The sequence below is a fragment of the Phyllobates terribilis genome, unplaced genomic scaffold (assembly GCF_046119375.1).
Source record: "Phyllobates terribilis strain yellow unplaced genomic scaffold, ASM4611937v1 Scaffold_1__5_contigs__length_1240528914, whole genome shotgun sequence".
NCBI classification, from domain to species: domain Eukaryota; kingdom Metazoa; phylum Chordata; class Amphibia; order Anura; family Dendrobatidae; genus Phyllobates; species Phyllobates terribilis.
In genome coordinates this window covers 760,098,495-760,115,677 of record NW_027362761.1, presented here as the reverse complement: position 1 = coordinate 760,115,677, position 17,183 = coordinate 760,098,495, and the positions used below count along the sequence as shown (strand labels likewise).

Genomic DNA, 17,183 nt, shown 5'->3' with positions numbered 1-17,183 from the left:
TTACCCACAGCTAAGATCCAGCAGGCTGCAGGGCTTACTGAAACTTCTGCAGGGAGTGGACAACCTCTTTTAATCCTTCTTTTTTGCCCTTGTTTAGTTGGCAGGATCTTGTAGCAAGTGGTGTCGTGGAATATATCGATACACTTGAAGAGGAGACTGTTATGCTTGCAATGACACCAGATGACTTGCAAGAAAAGGGTGTCGCTTATTGTTCAACTTACACACACTGTGAAATTCACCCTTCTATGATCCTGGGAGTCTGTGCATCCATTATCCCATTCCCTGATCATAACCAGGTACTTGTCTGTTTTACAGTAATAAGTTTTGTGTATTTTGTTTAGTAAGGTTATGACAGTATCAGGCTCCACTACACCCTCACCAGTTAAGGGACCTCCAATACTGTATATGTAGATAGAAATAAACCGTAGTTCTTTTGAGCAATGCCTTTTCTGCAGACAATCCCACTGTATGGGACCACAGAAATTTTTTTCTGCAACATTTATTTATTTTACTCGCTTAGTTCCACAGCGCTTTACAGATATCATCACTGTCCCAATTGGAGCTAACAATATAAATTCCCTATCAGTATGTCTTTATAGTATAGGAGGAAAACCTAGCAAACTCAGAGAGAACATACAAACTCCTTGGTGGGATTTGCCCCCAGGACCGCAGGGCTGCAGTGCTAACCACTGAGCCATCGTGCTGCCAAACATAGTTTATGTTCAGTTTCAAAACACACAGAACTTCTGTGTAGCCTGCAGCTTACATTTTTTATTTGTGTAGAAAACTAAACTTTTGTGGCAGTAAGCGTACTGTTTTAATATTTCTGTATGTCTATTGCAGTCTCCTAGGAATACTTACCAGTCTGCTATGGGTAAACAAGCCATGGGAGTCTACATCACAAATTTCCATGTTAGAATGGATACATTAGCTCATGTACTGTATTATCCTCAAAAACCACTAGTAACTACACGCTCAATGGAGTACTTGCGATTCAGAGAATTACCTGCTGGTAAGTTATTAGATGCCATTTTTTATGTCTTTTGATGTCACTCCTTGAATACTGGCTAAAGACTTGTGATCTTTGAGATAAAGAGGTGTTAAGGCCCCGTCACACATAACGAGATCGTTAATACGTCACGGTTTTTGTGAGGCAATAGCGATCTTGCTAGCGATCTTAGGTCTGACAGGTAGCAACGATCAGGCCCCTGCTGTGAGATCGCTGATTGTTACAAAGCTTCCTGGACCATTCCTGGATCGTTGCGCTCCCGCTGGGCAGTGTGCATCGCTGTATTTGACACCTTATCAACGACCTCGTTAGCGATTCAGAACTGAGACACGTAGGCGTGCATAAATTGGACTTTTCTGCGCCCCTCGTCCCCAATTGGTGGTCACTACAGCGTTCTCATTTTCCGCCGTGCATAAAGAAGGCAACAGAATAGCGATTCCATCCTTTGTTTCTGACCTCGTGCTGGATTGCAGATCCTAGCAGAATTCTCCGGGCTGTTGATATCCGTTCATTCGACTGAGTCCTGATTTTGCGGATCGTTGTAGCGTTCTCCGGCTGTGACTGGCCGTTCATCTGGTCTTGTCAATCGGAGATGAGGGGGCGCAGAAAAGTAATTTTATGCTCACCTTTGTGACACAGTACAGTCACTATCAAGGTGTGGATCGTTGAAATAGCTGCTGTGTGAAAGTGTCCCAACGACCGCCGAGATCGTTAGTTAGATCGCTGGGGCGGCCGAAATCGTTGGGAAGTTCTGCATGTTTGACAGCTCCCCAGTGATCACGAAACGACTCTCCAGCGATCCCAAAACCGTGACGTAATAACGATCTCGCTATGTGTGACGGGGCCTTTACTCACCCCTGCAGTCCCACCGCTACCTAACAGCATGACTGGTTCCTGTCAGTCTGACTTAATGACACCTGCAATCAGGTGACTGAATTGGAAGCCCTGTTTAACCCCTTAATGACCGTAGCAGTTTCCATTTTTGCATTTTCCAATTCCACAGTTTTTATTTATTTATTTTTTTTTTACCACGTTCACTGAATGCTAAAACTGACCTGTCATTCTTATTCTCCAGGTCATTACGAGTTCGTAGACACCAAATATGTATAGGTTCTTTTTTTATTTAAGTGGTAAAAAAAAAGTCCAAAGTTTGCTAAAAAAAAAATGGCGCCATTTTCCGAGACCCGTAGTGTCTCAATTTTTCAGGATCTGGGGCTGGGTGAGGACTTATTTTTTGCGCGTCAAGCTGACTGTTGATACCGTTTTGGGGTAGATCCGATGTTTTGATCGCCCGTTATTGCATTTTATTGCAATGTTGTGACGGCCAAAAAAACGTAATTCTGGCGTTTATAATTTTCCTCGTTACGCCGTTTACCGGTCGAATTAATTCTTTTTATTTTTAAAAACTTTTTTTTTTACACTTTCTGCTTGCTTCTATACTCTCCATGGGAAACTAAAAGGAGCACTTGCCTGATCTGCTCTGCTGCATACAGGTGATGAGCAGATCGCCTGTATGTAGCAGATTTGCTCGTTTGCTATGAGCGCTGACCCCGGGTTGTCATGCCCACCCATCGGTGACCCGCGATCATGTGACGGGGTCACCGATGGACTGGGCTAATGCAGCGCTTGCGGCGCTGTTAAATGCCGCTGTCAGAGATTGACAGCGGCATTTAACTGGTTAACAGCCGCGGGTGGATCAGCCCTCGCTGAACCTGGGGTGATGACCTGGGGTGTACTAGTACGTCCCAGATCATAAAGGGGTTAATTATGATTAAGGCTATGTTCACATGTCCAGTAGTGAGTAGTTAGAATGGAACCAGCATCAATCCGTTGTCAAAAAAAATTTTTAGTTCATTTTTTAAATAACTGATCTCTGCTGGATCTGTTTTTTAACATTGAAGTCTATGGAAAACTGATCTGTTAATTATCCATCCGTTGTTCTTTCATTTGTAACAGATCCTTTTTTTGCTTACTGGATCCAGTAAGCAAAACATAAATCAGTTACTGGATCCAGTACGCAAAAAGGATCCGTGTTAACTGAAAGAAAAACTGATGGCTGATTAACGGATCAGTTTTCCATAGACATCAATGTAAAAAATAAAACCGATCCAGCAGGCATCAGTTATTTAAAAACAGACTAAAAAATGTTGCCAACAGATTTCTGCTGGATCCGTTCTAACTGATCACTACTGGTCATGTGAACATAGCCTAAGAAATATGTTCTTGAACACGAGATGATGAATTACCGGTCTACTGCGAGGTTAAAATGCTTTATTCTGTGATCTTCCTTTTGCTCACATCCTTCTTTTCTTCTTTGCTTTGTCAGCATAAAGCACCCATGATATAGTTATGGAGTATTTTATGTTTTACTCTCCAGGAATTAATTCTATTGTGGCTATCGCCTCATACACTGGATACAACCAGGAAGATTCTGTCATTATGAACCGCTCTGCTGTGGACAGAGGCTTTTTCAGGTATGGTCTTTATAAGCGTGTATAGGGATTGAAATATCGAGATAGGTTACACTATAGATAACAGTTATTAGCTGGATGTGACCAGAAAGATGACTTCTAAATGCCTGGTTCAGAAAGTTTTCTACAACTCAGTTGCACAAACATATTGCGTTTTTTTTTTTTTTTTTTATTATTATTATTATTATTATTCTCTTTCTCTGCCAACTGTTTGAAAAGTGTGAACAGCTCGAACAGGGCATGGTCAAGCAAGCTCAACAAATTATTTATAATTTATACCACAAATGTGGCACAGATTGTTAAGAAAAACATACCGGTCCCCAGCTGGCATACATTTCTGGTGATGATTCACATTAGTACCATTCTGTTCCAATTTCATTAACCCCTTTCTGACGTCGGGCGTAATTCTACGTATCTGCGCCCTGGACCTATTGAACCAGATATGTATTATTACTGTGCGGGCGCGATTGCCGCCAGGTGTCAGCTGATTCTCACAGCTGACACCCGGTACTATGTGCCAGGAGCGGTGCCGCACCTCTCCCAGCACATTAACCCCCGAAATGCGATCGATGTCGATCGCAGCATTCCGGGAGCCAGCAGCGCCCCTCTTACCTTGAATCGGGACCCTGCGCTGTGTTCGCGGGGTCCCGATCGTTGCCATGATGACATCTGGATCACCAGGCATCAGGAACTTACTTTGATCATGCGCACTGCACGATCAAAGTAACTTGTGTCTGCAGGGCTGACAGGCTGTATAGCATAGAGATGGTGCTGCATCTCAATGCTATATAAGCGATCAGCCTGAAAAAAGTGAAAGTCTCATAGTGGGACAAAGTGTACAAGTAAAAAAGTGTGTGTGTGTGGGGGGGGGAATTGGAAAAATATAAAAAAATCTATATATACTGTACCCATAAATATTATGAAAAAAAAACAATACACATATTTGGTTTCACCGCGTCCGGAACGACTGGACCTATAAAATTGTCCCACTAGTTAACCCTTTTAGTGAATACGGTAATAAAAAACGAAGCAAAAAACTATGCTTTATTATACCGCAAAACAAATGATTGAATAAAACGCAATGAGAAAGACTAATGTAAATAAAAATGGTACAGCTGAAAACGACATCTTGTCCTGCAAAAAGATAAGCCGCCACACAGCTCCATTAGCTGTAAAATAAAGTTATAGCTCTCAGAATAAAGCGATGCAAAAAATATATTTTTTTCTATAAAATAATTTTTGTGTAAAAGCGCCAAAACCTAAAAAAACCTATATAACTGTAGTATCGCTGTAAACGTACTGACCCGAAGAATAAAGCTGCCTTATCAATTTTGCCACACGTGGAACGGCATAAAAAAATAATTCCCGAATTGTTGTTTTTTTGTTTGTTCTGCCTCCCAAAAATCGGAATAGAAAGCGATCAAAAAATGTTATTTGCCCGAAAATGGTAGCAATAAAAAGTCAACTCATCCCTCAAAAAACAAGTCGTCACGTGACTGTTGGCCAAAATATGGAAAAATTATTTCAAAAACTAGTCTTTGCAAAAAAAAAAAAAGCATATTTTAGTGTGTGACAGCTGTCAATCATAAAAACCCGATATAAATCTGTAATCGCACCGACCGAAGAATAAAGTCATCTAATCACTTATACCGCACGAGGAACAGCGTAAAAAATAAACGTTAGGGTTGGGATTTTTTCAAAAGTAAAGAAAAAAAAAATGACGATATGGCAACTAGTGTTGAGCGCAAGTGCTCGCTACTTGTTTGCATCGGGTGCTCGGGTATGCACTGAGTATCACGGGTGTTGGAGTGACATGCTCGAGTCTCCGCCCCATATGCTTTGCGACCTTTATACGCGGGGATTGCCCGCCATGCACGAGCGATCCCCCGCATGTTTTCTTTCGGGTGTCTAATAACCGTGAAACATGCAGGGCGGTGATTCGAGCATGTCATTCGAGCACCCGTGATACATGGTGCATACCTGAGTACCCGATGCAAACTCAAGTAGCGAGCACTTGCGCTCAAGACTAATGACAACTTATTCAATATGTTATCAAATTCTGTGTTGTACCTCTGGGTTCGAAATGTTCACTATAGCCCTTGATAAAATCCTTGAGGGTTGAGGGGTCTAGTTTCCAAAATGGTGTCACTTGTGGGGGGTTTCCACTGTTTAGGGGCGCTGGACTTTTTAGCCCTTATAACTTCCTAACAAAAAGAAATTTTGGTTCCAAAATTGTGCTGATGTAAAGTAGACATGTGGGAAATGTTATTTATTAACTATTTTGTGACCTCTCTTTGATTTAAGGGCATGTTAATTAAAATTTTCAAAATTTTCGCCAAATTTTCAATTTTCACAAATAAGCACAGGTGATATCGAAGACATTTTACCACTATCATGAAGTACAATATGTCACGAAAAAACAATCTCCGAATCAGTGGGATCCGTTGAAGCGTTCCAGAGTTATTACCCCATAAAGTGACAGTGGTCAGAATTGTAAAAATTGGCTTGGTCATTAACATGCAAACCGCCTTTCGGGGTTAAAGGGGTTAAAGGGGTGCATGCCTCTTAAAGGGGTTGTTCAGTACTTTTATATTGATGGCCTATTCTTAGGTTGGGTCATCGATGTCAGATCAGTGGGTGTGCAACACCTGGAACCGCCGCTGATCAGCTTTCAAGGTGCCGACAGCAGCGGTATGTGATCAGTTGTGGAGTTGAACAGCACAGCTCCATCAACTGTATAGGGGCCTCATTGGGGTACTGCAATACAATGCCGAGGCCTCTATAGTTTGTGGAGCTGATATTGGTCACCTATTCTAAGGATAGGCCATCAATACAAAAGTCCTGGACAACCGCTTTAAGAAATTTGACACATCATTCTCCAACACTCCCTTCATTAAGACTGTCGTACTAAATACCAGCATCGAGGCCTAAGAATCTGTAACTGTCTCTTGGATCTCATATTCTGTGCTCATAGAAGCTGTCTGGTAGGAAAAGCATCCGGTTCTCAGCCAGCTTTATGTTATGGCTGAGATGCGGGGCTGTGGAGTCGGAGCCCATTTTGGTGGAGTCGGTAAACAATGGACCGACTCCTAAAATATATAATAAATTGGGCACAGTAATTCAGCGCAGTTTGTTGGGAATATTTTTTCATAATAATTTGGGAAAGTTATGAAATGTCCTATAAATGTGTGTCCTATTCCTGATCTAAGGGTCTAGACTTTTAGCGGAGATGAATCTGTGCTATAGTAAATTTAATACTTAAACATGAGCCATGTATGAAGGAGTCGGAGTCGTGGAAATTGAGGAGTAGGAGTCAAAGGTTTGGCTTACCGACTCCACAGCCCTGCTGAGATGTTTCACTGCTTTTCTTTGGTGTGCTGGCAAGTCTCTATATGGGTTGCAGATATAGCAGTTGTACTCTTATGGCCTAAGGCCCCCATTGCCACATACAAAGACACCAGATTTTGCATTGTGGGCCAGGAGATAAGCTCTACCTCTGATTAATGCGGTTGACTCTGGTGTCTTCCAGGTAATTCCTGACCAGGTCCTGAAGAACTCAAGGTTTCCTGGCAAAATTTGTTTAAAACTGCTAATCTAGAGGGGGGAAAACAAAGGTCCATCTGTACTGCTCAGTAACATAGACTGTACCTGTGTATAGAAAAGATAATAGTTAATTCATTATCATAGTATTTATGTGGCATTTAATGATTTTTTTTTTAAAACATTTTTGCAGGTCTGTTTTTTATCGCTCTTACAAAGAACAGGAATCTAAAAAAGGATTTGATCAAGAAGAAGTTTTTGAGAAACCTACTCGTGAGACATGCCAGGGTAAGAAAAGATTAAATTGGACTAACTTTCACCTTTCTGGATTTACTAAACTTTTTGTTGGAACAACTGTTATCGTAATTGAGAATTTAAGAAAATGTTTCATAAGAAAATGACCTATTTACATTTTTTAATTTTTACATTAGATATAATGTACACAATTTTTGGGCATTTTCCCATACCACACTCTGGGTTTAAATTTAAAAAAAAAAAATTACACTGGTCACTGGGGCAAATTTGAGATTCACACCTACTGTTCTTTATAGAAGTCTCATTATCACAGGCTGGATTAAAGTGATAGGTAACACCTCTACACACAGCTTAATAACACTGGAACTTCCATTCACAATAGGCGATGTGACAACTTATCTCCTCACCGTGACTTTTTTGCACAGGCTCATTGGATGCTTCAATACAAAAGGTTAAGGCCCCGTCACACATAACGAGATCGCTAGCGAGATCGTTGATACGTCACGGTTTTTGTGACGCAATAGCAATCTTGCTAGCGATCTTGTGTCTGACAGGTAGCAACGATCAGGCCCCTGCTGTGAGATCGCTGATCGTTACAAAGCTTCCTGGACCATTCCTGGGTCGTTGCGCTCCCGCTGGGCAGTGTGCATCGCTGTATTTGACACCTTATCAACGACCTCGTTAGCGATTCAGAGCTGAGACACGTAGGCGTGCATAAATTGGACTTTTCCATGCCCCTCGTCCCCGATTGGTGGTCGCTACAGCGTTCTCATTTTCCGCCGTGCATAAAGAAGGCAACAGAATAGCGATTCCATCCTTTGTTTCTGACCTCGTGCTAGATTGCAGATCCTAGCAGAATTCTCCGGGCTGTTGATATCCGTTCATTCGACTGAGTCCTGATTTTGCGTAATTTTATGCACGCCTTTGTGACACAGTACAGTCCCTATCAAGGTGTGGATCGTTGAAATAGCTGCTGTGTGAAAGCGTCCCAACGACCGCCGAGATCGTTAGTTAGATCGCTGGGGCGGCCGAAATCGTTGGGAAGTTCTGCATGTTTGACAGCTCCCCAGCGATCACGAAACGACTCTCCAGCGATCCCAAAACCGTGACGTAATAACGATCTCGCTAGCGATCTCGTTATGTGTGACGGGGCCTTTAGGGTCATTGCTGCTAATCTATAAATGGATTTCTTGAAATGGGAAGTAGGAGACAAGAATAACCCCAGTGGCCAGATTGAAAATCGGAATATTTTTCTTTCTTTCTTTTTTTTTTTTTTTTTAAATGCATATTATGATTTGGGAAAAAACATGGACAAAATATTTTAATTACATTTAAGCAATAAACTGTATTTACTTATAACCGTATTGGTAATCTTCAAGTAAATACCATTTTAAATGTGACTTTCCATCTAGAAGTACGGCTGCAGGGAGAAAATGAAGTTCTGTTCTCCCTGCATCCACTTGCTTCCATTCAAGTTTGTGAAATTTGTTTTGTATCAAGTATGAGCACCATGTGCACTTATACGCTTTGGCATGCTATGAATAAGGTTCTTAATCGTCTGAGGAATGTTCTGCAACACTAAATGCATTTGGGTACGCAAATTATCAAGATCCACTGCTGGCAGCTGCCTTTGTAATTGCCAACCAATGACCTTCTATATTTGCTCGATGGGGGACATGTACAGAAGCCATTGTAGCACGTTTAGGTCAGGAAGGTTGTTCTCAGTAGCAACAGCAACATGAGGCCTGGTGTTCACATGTTAAAAAATTGCTCCTGGGACTGTTTGGAGAAATGGCCGTACCCCTTGTTCCTCCATCAAATTAATGTAATGCTGAGCTGTTAGTGTACCTGGTATGAAAAATAGAGGGATCTGGCTACCGTACGTTATGCCACCCCACACCAGAATCTTAAGAAACCAATTTTACATCTCTTTAAACAGCTTGTATGAAATAAAATTTAAAAATGTGCCTGGTCAGGAATGGCGGCAAGTGACCTGATTTTGAACTGGTTAAAGGGATTGCAAAGGATGGCTGCTTTTTTTCAATTAACACCATCACCGCTGTCTCTGGGTTCTGTGTAACATAGCGGCTCAGTCCCGTTCTCCTCTCAAACACAACTTATTGGACCACTTTGGTGCTGTTTTTGTAATCCTGGGCACCCTGGCTAAAGTTTGAAATATCTGGCTAAGTTAATGTGGTTTGTCATTCTGATGTGATTACCTATAGGTATGAGACACGCCATCTACGACAAGTTGGATGAGGATGGTCTGATTGCACCCGGGGTCAGAGTCTCAGGCGATGACGTAATCATTGGTAAAACGGTGACTCTGCCTGAAAATGAAGATGAACTAGACAGTACCAATCGACGTTACACGAAGCGAGATTGTAGTACTTTCCTGCGTACGAGTGAAACCGGCATCGTTGATCAAGTCATGGTTACTCTTAATCAGGAAGGATACAAGTTTTGCAAAATCAGGGTACGAACAATACTATGAACATGTATTTCTAGGTTTTATTCAGCATGGTGCATAATGTTGAGGAGATAACTTGGGGACATTTGTGAAGACAATGCTTTATTGGCAGAATTATCAAGAAATCTGGCTAGTATTAGATCAGTGCTGTAATACACCTGCAAACAGGTCCGATTTTGTTTCATTCTCAGACACTATACATTGTGAAATAGATGGAGTTCTAACCATGTTTTTCCTACGGCCTAGGTACGGTCAGTTCGTATTCCTCAAATTGGAGATAAGTTTGCCAGTCGGCATGGGCAGAAAGGAACCTGTGGGATTCAATACAGACAAGAGGTATTTGTAGTTTTCTTACATAAAAAGAACAAATAATTGTACGATAATATATTATCTCCAGTGTTAGATTTGTATTGTCCTGAAGATTGTAGCATCGCTGTTTCAACGTTGATTTTCCTCACTGGTAGTACAGAAATCACATCCATGTCCACATAAGCTGCTTTGTCTGAGGCCTATCTAGTACAGCGCTCAGCCAGGATGTGTTGTCATAACAACTATTTTGGCTAAACTGACAATTTTGTCTTTTTGTTCTTTGTCCTTTTAAATTAAATGTTATTTTCTATAAGTAGTCTATAGTAAGGGGTCAGTATATTCAGGAGCATACAGCTCTCCAGCCTCCTGGCTGCCTAGTTGCTTCATCCTTGCTTCTTCCTATTGCTGCTGCTCCACTGATTCTGGAACAGTTTTTTTTTTATTCTGTGGCCCTCCATTCCAAAGTTATGCCCCCATAATAGTGGTGCAACTTTTCCTTTCAGCCAACTGGGCGTATCCCACAGAACTTCTGTGTAAATGTTTGCTTTTTTTTCCACTGATGCTGGCCAATCAAAACACAGCCACTCCTCACAGAAGTTCTGTGGTATACACCCAGTTGGCCCCTTAGTCTACCCCCCTTTTGCCCCATTGAAAATAAAATCAAATAAAAAATACACATTTGGTATCACTGCATAAACGCCATGAAAACGCCAGAATTACGTTTTTTTGGTCGCTGCAACAGTGCAATAAGAAGCGATGAAAGCATCGTATCTACCCCTAAATGGTATCCATAAAAAAACAAAAAAATAAGCCATCACACAGCGCCAGATCTTGAAAAATGTATGACAAACTGTCTTCAAGCAGAAAAAGCAAGTCCATTATAAACTTATCTTCATGCTGTCTAACTATACCAATTTTATAACCTGAGAATAACTCTTTAAGACATATGACTTGGCCTTTTTAATGTATGTATTATTTAATCTTAGGACATGCCCTTTACATGTGAAGGCATTACACCAGATATCATCATCAATCCTCATGCCATCCCTTCTCGTATGACTATTGGTCACTTGATTGAATGTCTCCAGGGGAAGGTAAAGAAGAAATTGTATTATTGTCAGATGTAACATTATACTTGGTTATCTTTGGGATTGTTTTACACTACATTAAACTTTAATTATAGGTATCGGCAAACAAAGGAGAAATTGGCGATGCAACTCCGTTTAATGACGCAGTCAACGTGCAAAAGATTTCAAATTTGTTATCAGACTATGGATATCATCTCCGAGGAAATGAGGTAAACCATTTTATATTGTTAAATTCAGATACCATGGCTTTTCTGATGTTCTTCTCTGATCATATAGCATGTTAAATTAATAAAGAAAAAATAAATCCACAATAATTCTAGAAACTTTATAGGAGCTGTGAAATTACCTATTGTGATTGTTGGATCCTGTGTTAGCAGCGATATCAGTCAATGTAATCCTACCTGGAGTGATTGGAAACTGCTGTAAACTCTTCCTAGGACAGGGAGTACAAGTCTAAAATACCCCTAGTGGCCAGAGTGAAAATTGCAGGATGACACATTTATAATACAGATTGTGATATAAAAAAAATGGCTAAAAATTAACCCCTTCGCAACCCTGGGATTTTCCGTTTTTGCTCCCCTTCTTCCCAGAGCCATAGCGTTTTTATTTTGTTGGTCAATATGGCCGTGAGAGCTTATTTTTTGCGGGACAAGTTGTACTTTTGAACGACTTTACTGGTTTTACCATATCGTGTACGGGAAAACAAGAAAAAAAATTCCAAGTGCGGTGAAATTGCAAAAAAGGTGCAATACCATAGATTTTTTTTTTTTTTTTTTTTTTTTTTTATACCACGTTCACTGAATGCTAAAACTGACCTGCCATTATTATTCTCCAGGTCATTACGAGTTGACACCAAACATGTATAGGTTCTTTTTTATTTAAGAGGTGAAAAAAAATTCCAAAGTTTGCTTAAAAAAAAAAAATGGCTCCATTTTTCGGGATCTGGGGCCGGTGAGGGCTTATTTTTTGCTCGCCGAGCTGAAGGTTTTATTGATACCATTTTGGGGTAGGTCCAATGTTTTGATCGCCTGTTATTGCATTTTATTGCAATGTTGCGGCGACCAAAAAAAACGTAATTCTGGCGTTTAGAATTTTTCACGTTACGCCGTTTACCGATCGGATTAATTCTTTTTTTTATATTGCTAGATCGGGCGATTCTGAACGCGGCGATACCAAATATGTGTATGTGGTTTTTTTTTTAATTTTATTTTGAATGGGGTGAAAGGGGGGTGATTTAAACTTTTTTTTATATTTTTAAAAACATTTTTATTTCACTTTTTGCATGCTTCTATAGTCTCCATAGGAGACTAGAAGCAGCACTTGTCTGATCGCCTCTGCTACATAGAGGTGATGAGCAGATCACCTCTATGTAGCAGAAATGGTCCTGTGCTATGAGCGCCGACCACTAGGTGATGCTGATAGCGATCAGCTCATGACAACCACTGGAGTCTGCTGCAGACCCTGGGTTGTCATGCCCACGCATCGGTGACCCGCGATCACGTGACGGGGTCACCGATGGGCTTGGTAATTGACGCGCTTCTGGCACGGCGATGTTAAATGCCGCTGTCAGAGATTGACAGCTGCATTTAACATGTTAACAGCCGCGGGTGGATCGCGATTCCACCTGCCGCTGTTGCGGGCACGTCAGCTGTAATAATCAGCTGACATGTGCCCGGTTCAGTGTGGGCTCAGCGCCGGAGCCAGCGCTGAACAGGGGGTTACAGCCTGGTGCTAATACGCCACAGGCTGTAAAGAGGTTAAAAAAAAAAATTAAAGGGATTGCCTGGTTTTAAAAAAGCTTTGTTTGTGGCTGCAGTTTATTATATAATACCAAACTGCTGTTTGCTCACCCTCCCCTGGTCCAGCTCGGAGTCTCTGGCGCTGCTTCCATTGTCTGGTGTTGGCTATGGCGGTGACATCACATCAGCCAAACGGTGAGCTTAGTGGTTCTACCTGTGTAAATGTAACGCCCCCTCAGAGAAGCTCAGTGATTGACTGTCGATGTCACTTTAGTGCCTCAGCCAATGCCAGACATCATTAGGAGCGCCAGAGACTCTGCGCTGGACCTGGGGATGGTGAGTAAAGAGCGTTGTGTTATTTTAGAACTACCTGCAGCCAGGGGTATATATTTTCTGAAGAGAAACAACCCCCTTTTATACAAAAACCTGATTTAAAAATAGGATTATTTTGTGATTCCATAAACTCTTTATATTGTTTTACTTTCTTACATGCAGGTTCTCTATAATGGATTCACAGGACGTAAAATCACATCACAGATTTTCATTGGACCTACTTATTATCAGAGATTGAAGCACATGGTCGATGATAAAATTCATTCTCGGGCAAGAGGTCCAATTCAGATTCTGAACAGACAGCCTATGGAAGGGAGATCACGGTAAGTGTTTGGCTTCACACAGATTAACATATACTGTGTGCTGTGTGAAATGCTGATCAGGTATACAGACACGTTAATCATTAATGTGTTCAGGTACGTATAGAGTCATGCTCCAGACTGTCCTACATTACTAACATGTCGATAATGTTTAACATTCGTCGCTTTTCACCTCCTCAATGGTTGTATAGCTGAAAACGTTACACTGACTATTAACATGTTCCTTAATAGTGATGGAGGTCTTAGATTTGGAGAAATGGAGCGTGATTGTCAGATTGCACATGGTGCTGCCCAGTTTCTTCGGGAGAGATTGTTTGAAGCGTCCGACCCCTACCAAGTACACGTCTGCAATCTCTGTGGTTTGATGGCAATCGCAAATACCAGGACTCACACATATGAATGCAGAGGATGCAGAAACAAAACACAAGTAAGTAACGTTTGGCTTCTCGGGACTATCCTGTAATCTGTCACTCCCAGACTCTTGCCGTGTGTTTGGTCTGCGAATGCCAAAGGATATTTCCATGTATGGAAATATCAATTTTTTTTCCGGTTTCTCTGCCACATGAACACTTTAGCAAAATCTCTCATACAACTGAGCAATTGAATATTATTACACCTTTTGACCCCACAAAATCAGTTTGAGTGTTTAGTTTATTTTCAATTAATTATTCAGCATCTCCTTTTGTTAGTTTTAACATATAATGCCATATTTTCATTTTCATAACTGCCTCATCATAATTTTTTTTTTTTGAATCTTGTGTTGAAGAATAGATATATTAAATCTTCATTAATAAAATGGCTCACACAATACAATGGATTGTTCTTTAATTTTTTTTCTTTTCTTCTCTACAGATATCCTTGGTACGGATGCCTTATGCCTGTAAACTTCTTTTCCAAGAGTTGATGTCAATGAGCATTGCTCCACGGATGATGACAACATAATATCTATATTTATGAATCTTGCATTTAAAAGGAATCTGTAACCAGACTTTTGCTATGTGATCTGAGAGCAGCACAATATAGGGCGAGAGACCCTGATTCCAGGAATGTGTCACTTTCTGGACTTCTTGGTGTAGTTTTGCTAGAATCCCTGTTTTCCCGGAGTATAACCCCGCCCACACACCTGATTGGCAGCTTCCTGTGTACCCTTTGCATTAGCAGATTGCTGACAATCAGTGGTGGGGGTGGGGTTAAACAGATTGGCCTGACTGCCCTGCATGTGAGACCTAAGCCCCCGTCTCACATAGTGAGATCGCTGCTGTGTCACGGTTTTGGTGACTCACCAGCGACCTCACCAGCGATGTCTCTGTGTGACACTTTGCAGCGATCAGGCCCCTGCTGTGAGGTCGCTGATCGTTGCAAAGTGTCCTGGACCATTTTTTGGTCGTTGGCCTCCCGCTGGCCAGCACACATCGCTGTGTGTGACTAGCGGGACCAACGATCTGGCTGGTAACTATGGTAAACATCGGGTTACTAGGGGCACGCGCGCACTTAGTAACCCGCTGTTTACCATGGATACCACTCTGCTACTGTGCGCGGAGGCTCCCGCGCACCGTAGCAGAGTGGTATCCATGGTAAACAGCGGGTTACTAGGGGCACACGCGCACTTAGTAACCCGATGTTTACCATAGTTACCAGCCTGCTCCTGCTTGCAGCAGGCTGGTAACGGGAGCAGGACATCGTGGAACGATTCTTTCCACGATATCGCTGCTCCCCTGATCGCTGGTGAGCCTGCCTGTTTGACAGCTCACCAGCGATGTATTAGCGATGCAGCAACGATCCCTGACAGGTCGTATCGTTGTCGGGATCGCTGCTGCATCGCTTAGTGTGACGGGGCCCCTAGTCAGGCAGTGGCAATCTTCTGCTGATAAAACACTGATTGTATTGAAACTACGACACATAAGTGACACATCGCTGTAATTACGCTCTTTTGCCCTGTGTTATGCTGCTCTCAGAATAAATAGGAAAACCTGCTGCTAAATTCCCTTTAACCGTAAATAATGATAAAGGCAATTTTTATTGTCCACTTTAATTAATATCGTCGTTAGGTGGCGTTAATGTTGAAGTCATTTACTTTCATCATACCGGGCAAGTCTTTACACCTGCTAAGCAAAATTTGTATTTAGTTTCCTAGTTCTTAATTTTTAGCATATTGTTTTTGAGGAAGTTTTATTACGTATGATTATTACATATGACAGTCTTCCTCTCTCAGATTAAACAGTATGGTTATGTTTGTCTTTGCATTAAATAAATGTAACTTTTTGAATAACTGTCTAAATGTATTTTATTGGTTTAATTGCCTGTGGTGGTTTAAACAAATATTGATTTGTTAAATGTATACTGTACTGTGAGCATATTCTTCTTATTAAGGAGTTTGTCCAGCTTTTTAATTTAAAAAAAAAAAAAAAAAAAAGCCTGGTCTTGCAAGAAAAATAATAGCAAGCCCTCATACTGCTGTGTTGGTATTTTACTTATCTTTCTTTTCCTGGACTCTATTCTGATTTATAACCATTTAAAGTTGAGCTCCACTTTGATGTGATCATAAATCAGCATGGAGTATTTCAGAAGAAGGTAATGTTTAAGCTGTATTTTTAATAAAAGATTGTGGATGAGTGTTCTTAAAACGCTCATTTCACGATAATTTTTCAATGTAAATAAGCTGCCGACCTACAGCGCAAAAAAAATCCTCATACTGTCGTGAACCACAGCAACCTATGCACACTGAGCAATCTATTTAAGATCGCTTAGTGCACATCCTTTACTTTGGTTTACACCTATGCACACTGAGCAATCTATTTAAGATCGCTTAGTGCACATCCTTTACTTTGGTTTACACCTATGCACACTGAGCAATCTATTTAAGATCGCTTAGTGCACACCCTTTACTTTGGTTTACACCTATGCACACTGAGCAATCTATTTAAGATCGCTTAGTGCACATCCTTTACTTTGGTTTACACCTATGCACACTGAGCAATCTATTTAAGATCGCTTAGTGCACATCCTTTACTTTGGTTTACACCTATGCACACTGAGCAATCTATTTAAGATCGCTTAGTGCACACCCTTTACTTTGGTTTGACTGTGTAAACAGGATACTAAACTACCGCAGTTCGGTAAAGGTTTACTAATCGGCAGTCATTTAGTGCTGCCGGTCGGCCAGTATAAGCAGACCCTTACAAACTCTGCTGTCAGAACAAGATTACTGATGGATTGACAGTTCACGGCTTCTGCAGCCAGCAATGTACAATGTGACACAGAGACTGTTCAAGTTAAATGTTGCAAATTTTTTAATAAAATAAATTTACAATTTTTTTACCAATAATATACTTTTAACCCCTTCACAACCTTTGACGTACACATACGTCCTGGTTGGGGAGGGCTTCCCAACTTGGGACATATGGGTACGTCCTGGTGATCGTGCGTCCACAGGAGTTCTGCTTACTTGATGGCTGAGACCCGACTCTCACAGCCCGTGGTGGTTTAACCCCGTAGATGTCGAGATCAATATTGATCGCGACATTTAGGAGCCGGGGGGGGGGGACTCCCTTTCCCATCCAATTGGCGTCATCGCAAGGGTCCGATCATTGCCATGGCAACTCGAGGTCATCATGACGACGTCCAAGTTACCCAGCTACGGAAAGCCTGT

At 41.4% G+C, this 17,183-nt stretch overlaps 1 protein-coding gene across 2 annotated transcripts in view; it reads left to right on the top strand.

Annotated features, from left to right (window-relative positions):
• The window catches only part of POLR2B (RNA polymerase II subunit B), a 38,476-nt gene extending 23,687 nt beyond the window's left edge, over positions 1-14,789 (top strand). For both annotated transcript variants that reach the window (XM_073636929.1, XM_073636930.1), the window contains 11 exons: positions 98-296; positions 844-1,012; positions 3,387-3,483; positions 7,214-7,308; positions 9,501-9,751; positions 9,992-10,081; positions 11,041-11,148; positions 11,238-11,351; positions 13,377-13,537; positions 13,766-13,961; positions 14,387-14,789. In XM_073636929.1, the coding sequence (XP_073493030.1) occupies positions 98-296; positions 844-1,012; positions 3,387-3,483; positions 7,214-7,308; positions 9,501-9,751; positions 9,992-10,081; positions 11,041-11,148; positions 11,238-11,351; positions 13,377-13,537; positions 13,766-13,961; positions 14,387-14,476 (1,570 nt within the window). In that variant the 3' untranslated portion in view covers positions 14,477-14,789. The remainder of the gene's footprint in view (positions 1-97; positions 297-843; positions 1,013-3,386; positions 3,484-7,213; positions 7,309-9,500; positions 9,752-9,991; positions 10,082-11,040; positions 11,149-11,237; positions 11,352-13,376; positions 13,538-13,765; positions 13,962-14,386) is intronic.
• The last annotated feature ends 2,394 nt before the right edge of the window (positions 14,790-17,183 follow it).